The sequence below is a fragment of the Hemicordylus capensis genome, chromosome 3, assembly GCF_027244095.1.
Source record: "Hemicordylus capensis ecotype Gifberg chromosome 3, rHemCap1.1.pri, whole genome shotgun sequence".
Lineage (NCBI taxonomy): Eukaryota > Metazoa > Chordata > Lepidosauria > Squamata > Cordylidae > Hemicordylus > Hemicordylus capensis.
In genome coordinates this window covers 303,036,601-303,050,816 of record NC_069659.1, presented here as the reverse complement: position 1 = coordinate 303,050,816, position 14,216 = coordinate 303,036,601, and the positions used below count along the sequence as shown (strand labels likewise).

Sequence of the window (14,216 nt, the reverse complement as noted above, 5' to 3'; positions counted from 1 at the left end):
TTTCAGTTTGTGCTGTCAAACTGGGTCAAACCAATTCAACCCAGTTTGTTTTCCTTCCTTTTGAAGGGAAATCTGGTAAGTATTTCCCTTTACAAGAAAAGTGGGGTTGCCAGTAGGGATGTGCAAATCGATTCGGGTACAAAACAATTTGTATCCAAATCTAGCTGATTAGGGTGACTTATAGGCAGAACAAATCACACCTGTGCTCAATTTCCCAGATTTGGGTACAAAACAAATCAGATTTGGGCCCCCCAAAAATCAGAGATTTGGATCTCCCATTTTGTTTGAAAAGATTCAACCCACATTGGCCACAAAATGGGAGGTCCGAATCATGGAGATTCAGATTTCCCATTTTGTGGCCAACGTGGGTTGAATCTTTTCAATGAAGGTTCATCTTTTGAATGAACAAAGATAAACAATGATAATGGATTCTTAGTTCATTCATCATTTTGCACCAAAGATGATGAATGAACATCTTTGTTCATCTTTGTTTGTTCATCATCTTTGGTGCAAGATGATGAATGACCAGAGAATCCACTATCAACAAAATAGTGGATTTTGTAACAACAAAACCCAGTACCCCACGGGCTTGTGGTTTTGGGGGTGACTGGCATCCCATGTTCACTACACCACAACCCACTCTGGGCCACTCTGGTGCCCCCCATGTGGAGTTATGGGGCAGCTGAAATCCCCATTATTCCCTATCGGGAAAAGCTTAAAGATGCGCAAACTTCTCCCCCCCCCAAATTAAAACCACCCCTTTGCCCAATTACTTTGAAATTTGGGTGGTAGCTTCCACCTGTTGGGCACTACCACCCACCACATTCTTTTGCCCCCAGAACTCCTTTTTTGCCCCAAATTGTTTTCAGATTCTGATTAATTTGGATCCAAATCGAATCTGGGGTTATTCAGAGGGGCAGTTTCGAGCCCAGAACCAATCAGGGGTGATTCAGTTTGGGTACAAATCGAATTGAAAAATCAATTTGTGCACATCCCTAGTTGCCAGCAGGGCTGTACTTATGTAAGACAGATAAGGACATTGTTATTTTTATTATGTAACAGTGGGAAAGGGGGGAGTCCCGTTAGGTAACAGACTTTCATGGAGATCTTTTCCTAGAGAGCTAGGATGGTGTAGTGGTTAGAGTGCTGGACTAGGACCGGGGAGACCCGAGTTCAAATCCCCATTCAGCTGTGAGACTTGCTGGGTGACCCTGGGCCAGTCACTTCTCTCTCTCTCTCAGCCTAACCTACTTCACAAGGTGGTTGTGAGGAGAAACTTAAGTATGTAGTACACCGTTCTGGGCTCCTTGGAGGAAGACCGGGATAGAAAATGTAAATAATAATAATAATAATCATACTAATAGCTATCAGCAGAATTTACAACTAATTAATTATATCAAGAGGAGGTCTGAATTTGCAGGCTGCCCTAACCTAAAATGAGCAATTTTATCTGGATAGGCAGTAAGAAGGCAAGATTTTCTAGAAGGAAATTTGTCAGAAAATCCAGCAGCAGGATTTTGACTACTTGGCTAGAATTTAAATCAACTGTACACAGTTTTGTTGTATGTTGCTGGTGTTGAGTCAAAATAACAGCAGACAATATAAGATCGTTCTCACAAACAGAACTACCTAGGTTAACCTTCTTCTACCCATGTAGCTCCAGTTGTCCTAGGCAGCGAGAGCCTTCCCATGCCAGAAGCTCTGTCCCTGTGTAGCCCTGATTGGCTACCCGGGTTGAAAGTGGGGTAGAAGGAGAACAAAGCCCTTCCTACCTCACTTTCTGGTTGTCTGTGCTGCCACCACTTCCAGCACTGCTCCCAGACAGCTGGCGGCCATGTTTTTCAAGGAATCAGGTGGGGTAGAGGGACCAGGCAGGGCAGAGCTGCTGCAATACTGAGATCAGCAGCTCTGCTGCTCGCACATTGTACTGTGGGATCCTGGAGGACCCAGTGCGAGTTTCCACCCGCCCTCCCATTGGAACTCGCGTGAGCAGCAGAGCCCAGAGGAGGCTTGTGTCATGTGGGAGCAGGAAGGTAGGAGCCTGCTCTCCCTTCTGCTATCTGCCGTTTGTTCATGAGAATGGCCTTTATATGTAGCTTTAGTAACTTGCCTAGGGAGCAAGAGGTTGCTGGTTCAAATCCCCACTAGTATGTTTCCCAGACTATGGGAAACACCTATATCGGGCAGCAGCGATATGGGAAGATGGTGAAAGACATCATCTCACACTGCATGAGAGGAGGCAATGGTAAACCCTTCCTGTATTCTACCAAAGAAAATCACATGGTTCTGTGGTTGCCAGGAGTCAACACTGACTTGATGGCACAGCTTTACCTTTATACAGAATATTGCCTTGGGAAACAGATGGAGAAAAAGCTTGTCTTGCTGCATGCTATTTATACTTGGATAAGTTTTATGACTTTTAGGAAAAGATCGTATTAAATTTCCCCAAGCCAAATTGAGGACTCTAGAGCCTGCCTTGAAAAGCTTATTACATTAATGATTTCATTACACTGCTGAAAAATAATGGCTTCTTTTCACATTTAATTAACATGGTCCATCATATGAACAGAGATCTGTGTAGCAGATAAGCTCAGCTAAATAGTTTTGCCATCAGATTCACATATTTGCTTTAAAAAATGTTTATTAACCATCTTTTCCCTTGATTGTACTGATTTGCTTTGCCTTCTGCTATTAAACAGTGTTGCAGAAAATGTCTAAGGAAACATGCTATTGTTGCTTTAGCATGAGAATAAGGCCTGATAATCTTGTTAATGGGTATGCATCAAATACTTAGAAATAAACACTGATCAATTAAAACGTTCATCAGTTGAGCTATCTTGAAGCTGTTCTGGTATAGTTGCTTGAACTAAAAATTCATTAACCTTATCTTCAGTCTGTCTATACTTATGCATTATAGATGAAAAATGTTTCTATTTGCAGTATGTTTTATGCTTATCCACTTTTCCTTTTAATACTATGTAATGGAGTCAACACTTCAGTAATAGAACTTTGTACAGTTTAATTGTAGAGAGGGAACAATGCTTTTATTTACATAGTTTGCAGTTCCTTATTTATCACCATTACAAAACAAATATAAAACACTGTGGTTATTTTCTCCCCTTACCAAGGAAAGTACCGAGTGATTGGAGGTATAATTTCGCCAGTTAGTGATGACTATGGAAAGCAAGGATTGGCTGCAGCGAAGCATCGGATAAAAATGGCTCAGTTTGCCTTGGAGACATCAGAGTGGATCAGAGTGGATCCGTGGGAGAGTGAACAAGGTCAATGGAGTGAGACTGTAACAGTTCTGAGGTAATGAAGTGTTACATATTATGTTGAAGGCCCCAAAGAATGGGGTAGCTGGGAAAATTATATTTTAAGAATGTTTTGGCCAGGGCTAGGAGTGAAATTCTGCACCCAGGGAAGAATAAGTTACACAGATCTAGGAACGTGTAATGCACTGTTTTATAAAACGGTTTCCATAATCTGGATTTTGAACTTAATTAAAATTAAAATTTTAGTTTAATTAAAAAGACTAAGGAAAGCTGCCAGGTTGTTGACACTGGCAATAGTAAGTTGCAGACAGAAGAAATAAGAAGCTGCGAAGGTGTCTTGAAGCTCACCTGACTGCAGCACGTCTTCATGCTGTCCAACCCTCTGAACATTCAATAGATGCTCCTGCACACTTTTGAGGTTTTCTTCATTTCCAGATATGTTGTCTGTAAGTGTAGCTGTGATCAAGCCTTATCGCACGCTCTAGATCATGGGTGGGCAATCTTGATCCTCCAGCTGCTGTTGAACTACAACTCCCATAATCCCCAGCCACAATTATAGCTGGGGATGATGGAAATTTTAGTTCAACAGCAATTTTGTCTGGGGATGATGGGAGTTGTATTTCAGCAACAGCTGGAGGGCGGAGATAGCCTACCTTGCTATAGATGGTGTTGATATGGCCAACACCAACTGTAATCATAACTATGTAATATGTGTAGCTATAAATGGAACTCAGTTATTTTAACTGCATTTTGTTCATAGCTTTTGACCCTTCATTGCCTACTTCTGTATTTCAGTCACCTTGGCAAAAGCTCTCCTTTGGTATTCCATTTCTTGTTCTTTTTTTATACCTTAGACAGATACTGTTGTCCTTCCTCTGATTAGATTTATTTTCTGCTCCTCATGCCAAGTCCCTTGTACTTTCTGAGGCTACAACTTGAACAGTCTGAAGTCCTTAGAAAACCCACCTTGGCTTTTTACTTCATACAAGGAAAATTTGCTTGGCATTGTTGTCATTAACAAGAATGTATTTGAATGGGTGTCTGAATGCATTTCGCATTGCTATGATATGGCCAGCCCCAATCTGTAGGGCTGTGTCTTAGCTCATTAGATCACAGAAAGGGCCGCATCCTTTATGTGCTTTGAGTGGTTTTTTTCCAACTTAAAGTTCAACAAAGCAGCTATGTAAATCAAATGGAGTTAAGTCATATGAGGCATATAAGGAATTTTCTGCAAGTAAGCTTGGCTAGTGGGTCTGTGTATGTGTTTTTTGTTTGTTTCCCTACCATGGCAGTGTGTACTGGCTTGAGATACAGCCTGCGTACTTAAGTAATCTTTCTCTGTTGTTGTGCAAATAGTGTAATACAGCGTACCGGATCTATGCATATCACACTCAGATTTTTGGATTACAGGTTGATATTTGACAGCCCTGCCTTGTAGAAAAGGTCCCGTAGGTGTTTTCAAACTATATGATCTTTGGATATGCTTATTGTAATCCTGAAGAAGTGACTCCTAATTCAAGTATTGTTTGTATGAAGTTTAGCACATGGAAATGTGAAGCATTTTCCATGCATTTAATCTGCTCAGCTGCATGTTTACCATAACCAATTAAAATCCATTCATTTGATCTTAATGACTGTGAGGCTAGTAATGCTACATCCGTATATGCAATGTATTTTCTGCATTCATCAGATTTGGTGTGTGCTAGAAAGCAACCATTACAACTTAAATTTTTCAGAGCTATTCTTCCCTAATAAAACATGATGTTGGAAGTGCTATTGCAGCCCAGCAATCCTTTCCCTATTAATATTAGAAGCTGTCACATGAATGTTTAGATTCATTCTTACACTGGCTCTTTCAGTAGGTGTAAATCTAGCCTTACTGAGCCAAAATATCTTTGAGGAGACTACACCCTCATATACTGGGGCTGATGGAATGCTTTCTTATCTGGTCTGACATTCCTCGAGTTTTTAACTGTTCTTTCCCTATGACAGAAGGTAAGCAAGTGCAGTTAGAGAAGGCAAACAGATGAAAATGACAGGAAGATATGTAGAGCTGTATTAAAATAAATGTTGAGTAAGAATAGCTGGATTTCAAGCTTTACAGTTCTTGGCAAGAGTCAAAGATATATGTGTGGTTGGGATCTTAGTCTAAATGAGGAAGAAAAAGTTTGCAATAATCTACACAGCAATTAGAGTTTCTAAAAATGGCTTCTAGAGTGGATTCAATAGAAATAGACTTGTTTTTGTTTTCTTTGTTCTTTTTAGCCCTCATGAGTTAGTAGCCAATGTGGCTGGTTCAGATGTAATGCTGAGCCAGGATTAAATCCTGGTTTTGTTTGATGACTCTGCACTTCACACACACCCTTCCCCTCCCTCTTTTTGTACAAGGCTCAAAAGAACTCTACTTCCAATTCTGGTTAAGAACAGGCTGGGATTTCTCGTTACACCCAAAGCCATGATCCATTCCTGGCTTATTCTTACCAGAGTTCCAAAATGCACCAGCGTCAGATCTTGGTTTATTTTGGAACTCTGGTTAGATTATTCCAGGATTGTTCAGTTTGAGTTAAACGATGGATTCTGAGGATCTCCATATCCCTGTCCTGTAATATTGTGATAATTCTAATAATGCTTAACAGATGCTACTGTGAAGTTGTTCCAAACTCTTTGTCTAATCATCAAGAAAATCTGTAAATAAAAGAGCCAGCATAGTATAGTGCTTAGAGTGCTGGACTAGGACCAGGGAGACCTGAGTTCAAATCCCCATTCAGCCATGATACTAGTTGGGTGACTCTGGGCCAGTCATGTCTCTCTCAGCCTAACCTGCTTCACAGGGTTGTTGTGAGGAGAAAAAAATGCAAGTATGTAGTACACCGCTCTGGGCTCCTTGGAGGAAAAGCGGGATATAAATGTAATTAATAATAATAATAATAATAATGGCGGTAAATAGTGATGCTGCATCTGGAAAACTTCAAAACCAGGCATTTAGTTATAAGATGTGTCAGGAATAGGCAAGAGGAAAATGTTCTGTGCAAGAGTAAGATTTCTATATAAGTGTAAAATATAACTGAACTGGTTGGAAATGTCAGTACAAAATGAACATGAAAACATCACAAAGCTTGGTACTTTCTCCCTCTAATCCTCAGTTTACTCTGTGCCTCACTTTGCTTGGACTCTGCCTGTGCAGGATTTAGTGGCATTACGACAGCTGAATCAAACTGTGAGAATTATAGTCAGTATATTACACCCGAAAGAGTTGTGTGGGTTTTTTTGCTAGGGTTTGTCAGCATCCTCAATTTAAGATGTGGTGAAGCGGGGTAAGCATTGACACTTCCCCCAGTAATGGGATGCAAGGGAAGGGAAACACTTCATCTCATCTTTTGACCTTTTTAAGCAGTAGCCACATTGCAGGTGGGAATGCTCATAGGGAGGTGAATCTAGCATGTGGATTCCTTTATACTCTGTCAGATCCCTTAATGGTTATGAATTGAGTTGTCACTCTATCTTTGACTATGCCGTGTCTATGGAAAGTTGCTACTAAATGTGGTTTGAGAATGCACATATGTAATGCTGGTATATGCACTAAGCTTGCTTTCTCAGCAACTCATCCCCCCTTGAAATAACAAAGTTGGACCTCCCATTGTTGCCTCTTTCATGACCTTCCAGCAGTACTTCAACACTGCTTGTTTAGGACATGATAGCACAATTGCTTCCTGATCTTGGCCATTGTGTTTTATACCTACCCTATATTTTTACCTTGGCTGCATGTGGAGAACTGTATTAAAGTAAAGCCGTGTTGTTGATTTTTAAAGCCCTGCATGGGACCAGTCTTGTCTGTAGACGAGACCTGCTCCTTCAACCTCAATATGAGCACTGTCCAAGGCATTGGCTTTTGTTTAGGTATATCAGAATTCAGACCCACAGTAAGTCTTGAACTGACAAATAGATGATGTGGGGCGAGGATTCAGTGCATCAGCTCCAACTCTGCCCAAAGAGGGGACTACAGGGAACAAGTCAATACTATCAAGGAAGCCTCTTTCCAAAGATAGGCCAGGTCAGGTTGAACTTCCGGGTCCATATAAAGCCATATCTTACAGTCCAGGCAGAGGAAGCATGCAAAACAATTCCCTTATTCTTCTTTTTGCTCCCCTGGTCTTTATGGTCTACTACAGCCACCAAGTGGAAGTTTTTTTTTTCTTATTTGTCTTCCTCTTTCTGGCTCTACCAAACATCCTCCATCACTTCGAGAATTCTTTTCTGACCAGCCAATTTTACTTGTACAGTTGAGTGGGATGGCAGCTGGGCATAGGATGTCAAACATTTCAGAGACCAAGGTAATGTTACCAGGAGGATGAGAGTTGGTCTTGTGGTAGCAAGCATGACTTGTCCTCTTAGCTAAGCAGTGTCTGCCCTGACTGCATATGAATAGGAGACTGCGTGTGTGAGCACTGTAAAATATTCCCCTTAGGGGATGGAGTCACTCTAGGAAGAGCATCTAGGTTCCAAGTTCCCTCCCTGGCATCTCCAAGACAGGGCTGAGAGAGATTCCTGCCTACAACCTTGGAGAAGCCGCTGCCTGTCTGTGTAGACAATACTGAGCTAGATGGACCGGTGGTCTATCAGTTTATTTATTTGTTTCTTTGTTTATTTATTTATTTTGAAATATTTCTATATCACCCAAAACTTGAGTCTCTATATGGCAGCTTCCGATGTACCAGAACTGCCCCAAGATGCCAGCTGGACACCTCAACTATGTTTTTGGCTTCAACTGGGGAAATTAGCTGGCTTTGAGAAAAGTTCAGTTCCAGTATCAATTTGAGTAAGTTTGGCATATTGGAAAAATGTGGAAACAGGTATGCAGTTCAAAGGCTATTAAGGGTAAAATGGGAATACAGGAAGCAAAATGTTTGGTTAAGCAATGCAATCAATCTTGGCTGATATTCTTACTGGAAATAATTTAGCTAAAATCCTAATTAAGCGCAAACCATGTTGGCAATTAGACCAGAGCTGGCTTAAGGCTTGCCGTGAAAAGTGTTTAGTAAGCAGGGAGGGAGGGAGAGAAGTGACGAGAAGACTTAGAAAGGCAAGAGGTTAATTTACCTATCCTTCCCAAGTAAGTTGGTGCACTTGTTGCATGTTGGCAGGGATGTTTCTTCTTGGGGAACAGGCAGGAAAGCGAAGAAGAAGAGCGAGGAGCAAAGGGTACACCTCTCTAGGGATGTGCACGAACCTGTTCGTAGGCCCTTTTTCTTTCCTGATCCTTGCTTCCACCTGCCCCACCCCCTAGCAGCCGCCTCTTCAGTGCTCTTTTCAGCACCAATCCTGACTCTTTTTATTGCCCCATGTTGTCTGTCTCATTCTGACTCCCTTCAAGATTTTGACTAGTAGGAAGGGCAGTAGCATACATTTTTGTTTCCCAGGCTAACCTTTTAAATTTCCTAAAAGAAATGGCCTTTTTAAATCTCTTGGAGGATGAGAATCACTGAAGCTCTTAAACCAACTGATCTTATTCTCACCTTCCTAATGCTGAACTACAAGACCCTTTGAGCGGTGTTCCCTCTAAGGCATGCACATGTGTTGGTGCTCACAAGTTTTTTTTATGTCAGCTCAGTTAATTTTAGATCCCGCTCAGGTTGAGTCAGGAAGGCCCCACTCTGAATGCATGTGCGCACACGCTGCCTTGATATTGCCACTCAGAACAAAATTCATTCCACACACAGATGAAAATAATTGGAGAGAACACTGCCTTTGAGAGATAAAATTGAGTAACTCTAGGCAAAGAGTTAGTCTAGGCAAAGTTAGTCTTTTGTCTAGGCAAAACAGCACACCTTAAAAAAAAAAAGACAACCATCTCACAACACCCATGCTGAATACACTAAAACCAATCACAAATTGCAGAAACAGCAATTTCTTCCTTCACAGCATCTCACTGGTCAGAAGCAGCTAGAAGAGTCTTGTCACAGGCTGTGCTGGCCTTTTGCTTTGCTTTCTCTTCCTTAACTTTGGTATTCATTCTCTAAATCAACATGAGCCCGGTCTGAGAGGGTGTTCTACCATTGTTTCTCAAGTTTTGCAGACAATCATGCTTTTATGCATTGAGGTCTTCAGTTTGGTAGTTTGTGTTTCTTATGCGTTTTTCCATTTCACTATTAAAAAGCAGCTAGCTGTTGGTTTCATTATACTGGCCTGCATCCAAAGAACTGAGCAACTAACTCAACATATCCAAAGGAGCTTTGGCCATGTCTCCCAAACAGCATGAGTGTGTGTGTGTGTGTGTGTACACACACGAGCTGCAAGGCAAATCTCTTTTGAAACTGAGGGGTGTGATATGGTATGGGGTTCCACTATTCAAATAAAACTAGTAAAACATTGCACTGGGCATTCCTAAATTAGCTTTTTGGATCCTGGCCAATGAATCTTCTCTTTTCCTTCAATGAATTTCTCTTTTTAAAAAATTGGCTTCAGGGTTGGATTGGATTGCAATTTATTATGTATATTTCTGAAGAATTGTTTTATATTATTGTGTTTTATAAGTACATGTCAACAATAGATAAAGTGACTGATCCAGCACAACCTGTCCAGTGCATCAGGAAGATGTGTCTGCATGATAGAGAACTTTCTTAGCTGGGCTCACAGAGCCCCAAGCATGCAGCAGGAGGAGAAAAATGTGATGGTCTGTGTTGCCTCCAGAAGTGCCCTGTGTCACCTAAAAATATGTCCCTGAGGGCTGTGTGAACCTCAGGAACCTATTTTTGGGGGTGACACAGTGCTTCTGGAGACAGTGCACACCACTGAAATACAGTGTGCTCCTCCCTGCTGTGCACCTGAGGCTATATGGCTGGAGCGCTGGTGGTGAAGCTCTCAGTCATGTGGGTGCATCTTCCTGCCACACTACCACTAGGCTGCATGAATGTCAGCATGTATGTAAAATGTATGTAAAATGGTATCTCCTAAAGAAGTATCAGCAATATAAAAACACTCCAGCTGGACAAGAATGTAAGCTACCATTGACATGTAAACTTATATTGCAAACTTGCAATGTACAGAATTCAATATGGCACATTCTTCAACCATTTCATTAAGCCCCTGAAGTGCGCAAAAGCCAATCGAGTATTAGAAACTGCAAGTGCAAGATAATCGTTTGTATATCTCTGAGAGGATTACCTTACACAGGGCCCTTTATTTTAACACAGACACCATTACAAAGAACTGCTTAAATCACACCATATCAGGAAACTGCCTGGGGAGAACAATTGGCCCATAGAAAAAGCTGCCGGGGCATCGCTTGCTTCATCACTCTCAGGTTTGTTAATGCTGTAAGTACTGCTCCTTGTTTAATTGATAAAACCATGCTCCTGTGTCGGATTAACAACCATGCCAAAATAGGAAAGTTGGACTTCACACTTGTGATGGCCATCTGCCTCAGCCAAAGTAAAGAAACCTAATTCAACAGGGAATGCAACTGTAATGTCAGTACTTTTCAGGTATGTACAGTGAATGGGCGGTGGGGGAGAGGGGATAGTCCGAAATCATGGTTGCAGGATCCACACCCCTCATTAGCATCTGTGCTGAGGGCCTGTATGCACCGTTGTATCCATGGTGAACTCACCATATGGTCAAGAACGTTATCTTTACAAAGTTCTTGATTGCATGGAACGAATTCTCTGTTCTGCTATACACACGACTCTCTGCAAACGTGTATTGGTCCAGGGCAGAAACTGACACAAATGCCATTCTCCTCCATGTACACTCATGCTACATGAAATGAATGCCTGAAAGTTATTCTGATTGTACAGAGAGGCCTCTGTATGTAGAGCTGTATGTGCAGGATCCTTACACACATTTAATAGAGACTTGTAGGTTAGATGTGGACTGGCCTGGCCTTAGGAGTGGGCGAGCAGGGTGGTTGCCTAGGGCCCCTATTTGAAGGGCGCAATGAACTGAGCATGGTGGCTTCCTGTTTGTTGAATGTACTGCCTGCAGTTAACTAAGGAGAACAAAGCAACAATGCTGATAAACTGACCATGATAAGGCACTCCACACACAGGGTACTATATATTCTAGATCCTGGATATGAGGCTGCCCTGTCCCATGCGTGCTCACTAAATATCTGAAAATGACTATTAATTAAAGTGGTGGTTCAGTTTAGATGGAAATATAGCTATAGTTTGCATGTTAATTTCTTTGGTGTGTAATGTTTGATTAGGTCTCTTCTCTAGCCCCCTCCGCTCTTGCTCCCTAGGTGTGCTCACTCCTCGCTGAATGTACTTTAAATGAGCTTTCTACTTCTACTTAGTATTACCTAGCCAAGCCCTAGCAGATGTTCTTCAGCCACCTGCAAGCAGTGAATGATTTCAGCTTATCTGTCCTACGCTAGGTTTAATCCCTCACACACTGTTGACAGGCTTGCTCGATGCTAAAAAGTTCCACATATCTTGTACAATGTTGTTATCTCACTTACCTTGTGTATCATAGACCAGGGCCCCATTACACTAAGCAATCTCTGGGTTGTTTAAAAGTAAGACTAGCTCTACCCCAAAAGCTCATAGTCCTTTGGAATTATACCAAATGATAGCCCAATTCAGAAATTATGCTGTACGAGTGTACAGATGTCTGTACACTAGTACATGTGTTTATGTGAATGACTGTACCTGTGTTCATTTTTAAAGTGAGCAGGCCCTTCAAATGCATGGTATGGATAGGAAGTGTACTTCTGTACCTGCGTTCAACATAACATGTGAATAACTGTACCTGTGTACATATTTGTACCTGTGTACACTGTATGCTCGTTGTACAAGTGTTGAATATAACATGTGAATGGGCCTGATAATTTAAGGGTTATGTCCATGGATCAAGAAGTTATGGGGAAAGAAAGAAGCACATTTCATATCATGTATGCTAATTGGAAATCCAGGGGCAGAGAGCTTATCAGACTGTAGTGAAATGGGCCACCTTAAAAATAAGGTTATTGCTTCTACTCATGTTCATCCGAAAGCCCCTTATTTTCACTGCCCTATTCTCAAGTGGTGGAGAAGCCATATTTGGCTGATTTTTCTCCTGAGAGCATTGTGGGGAACTTATGATGGTGGCATCAGCTTAGATGTCTTTCCATTTGTTTTTTCTTTAATGGTATGCCTGTACACCAATGGCAGGTGCTTTATTAGCACTGGAGACCTTCCTGGCTTCTGCCAGCGACCAGAAATGGTTCCAGTGCTGCTGCTGTGTCAGCCACTACCTATACAGGTACACCATTAAAGGAAAAACTGAAAGACTGAAAACTAAAAAACTGAAAGATGTTGCTGCCTCTATATGTATGCGTGCACACACAGCCACACACGATTGAAACATTCAGGCAAAAATTGGCTGAAAATGCCCTATTTCACTCCTTTCCCTTCCATGGAGCACTTTTGCTGAAAGGAATTTCAGTGAAATTGTCCATCCCACTACTATTTTCGACATATTGGAGATACGCCCTTTGTACAATAAAATAAATTTTAAAAAGCTCTCAACGTTTGCCCAGTAAGGTTCCAGGACGTTTTGAAATGTTGAAGTCATAGAAATAAGAATTTAATAAACTTAACTTATTTTCTGGAGAGGGGAAATTTCCTGTTTTAGTTTCTACCTTTTGTTGGGGAGGGGAGACAAGCTGCTGCTGCTGCTACCCAGTCACAGCCACACTAAAATCCTGGATTTATCTATAATTATCTACATACAGCACTCTCTTCCATTCTGTGGGGAGGAAGTGAGTCTAAAGCAGGCCTGATCAACCTTGGGCCTCCAGCTGTTTTTGGACTACAACTCCCATAATCCCCAGCCACAGTAGCCAATAGTCAGGGATTATGGGAGTTGTAGGCCAACATCTGCAGGAGGGCTGAAGTTGAGCAGCCCTGGAACCAGCAGTCAAGCAGGCTGTATGAGGCTATCCATGGTCTTGTGGAATATTGTATATGACTGGCAACAGTTGAGACATAAAATATTAGATTGTCAGTTGAAAGTGGGGGAGAAGAAAAATGGAAGAGGCCAGGAAAAAAGTGAGAAGAAATTGGTCTGTTCAGCATATTTAACTTATGATAAATATTCTAGGAGAAGAGGAATTAGGGTTTGGAGAAATGCAAGCTTCCTGAACTATATGTGGATGTTTTAGGAAGAAGGAAAAGGGGGGAAAATGTTTTCCCCTGCTGCTATATAGCAATAAAATGCTAAAATGACTCCAAGGAATGCAAACAGAAAACATGCTCCTCTTTCCGTTCTGTATTCCCCCTATGAGGCCTGAACAGCACTGGAAGTCTTCTGTTCCAGGTTGGCTGAAATCTTGAATAGGAATCCTCCTCTTAGCTGGGTATGTACTGCAACATTTTGTTACAGGTCCTACTTGTGGACAACAGAAACTCAAACTTACCCACTTCCTAGTTGTTGTTTCTGTGCTCCCTAGGAAAGCTAAGGCATGAGGAGGGATTTAGAAGATAATTTTAAAATTAGTGTGCAGGTATACCCCGTTATCAGTGGGGGCTCCATTTCCATTGGTAACGAAGCCACCGATAATAGGTCTGCATTCTTAGCTTTGAAAACAAATGCCTTGAATTATAGGCAGAACATGCATCTGGAAACTACTTCCACCACACTTTCAAACATTCATTTGCCTTGACCCATTCAAGGCTGTGGAGTGACTGAGCAGAATGGAGGCAGCTGATTGGCCAATCCCAACCACATGGAGGAAGAGGCAAGATGACCCTGCCTCATGTGACGGGGGCACAACCTTGCCCCCTCCTTCTCATGCTGACATGGTGGCAGGGACCAGCATTGTTGTTTCCAAATTATATTTCCTGCTTGGTGTTTACCACATTAATATTTCCTTGTTAGTGCAACATTTTTCTGCCATAGTTTAATATAATTTCAGTTCTATTTTCTTTTAGAAGCTGTTTGAGATATTTACAAGGTTTGCTA

General features: G+C 41.7%; 1 protein-coding gene across 31 annotated transcripts in view; it reads left to right on the top strand.

The window, feature by feature from the left end:
* The window catches only part of LOC128350289 (retinol-binding protein 1), a 137,717-nt gene that overhangs the window by 43,884 nt on the left and 79,617 nt on the right, over positions 1–14,216 (top strand). For 20 of the 31 annotated variants that reach the window (XR_008319240.1, XM_053308331.1, XM_053308333.1 and 17 more), the window contains 2 exons: positions 3,129–3,312; positions 10,466–10,588. Coding sequence is in view for 28 of the 31 variants with exons in the window: in XM_053308331.1 (XP_053164306.1) it covers positions 3,129–3,312; positions 10,466–10,588 (307 nt within the window). In the remaining 3 variants the exon portion in view is untranslated. The remainder of the gene's footprint in view (positions 1–3,128; positions 3,313–10,465; positions 10,589–14,216) is intronic. The other 11 variants (XR_008319239.1, XM_053308337.1, XM_053308355.1 and 8 more) reach the window with 2 other exon arrangements.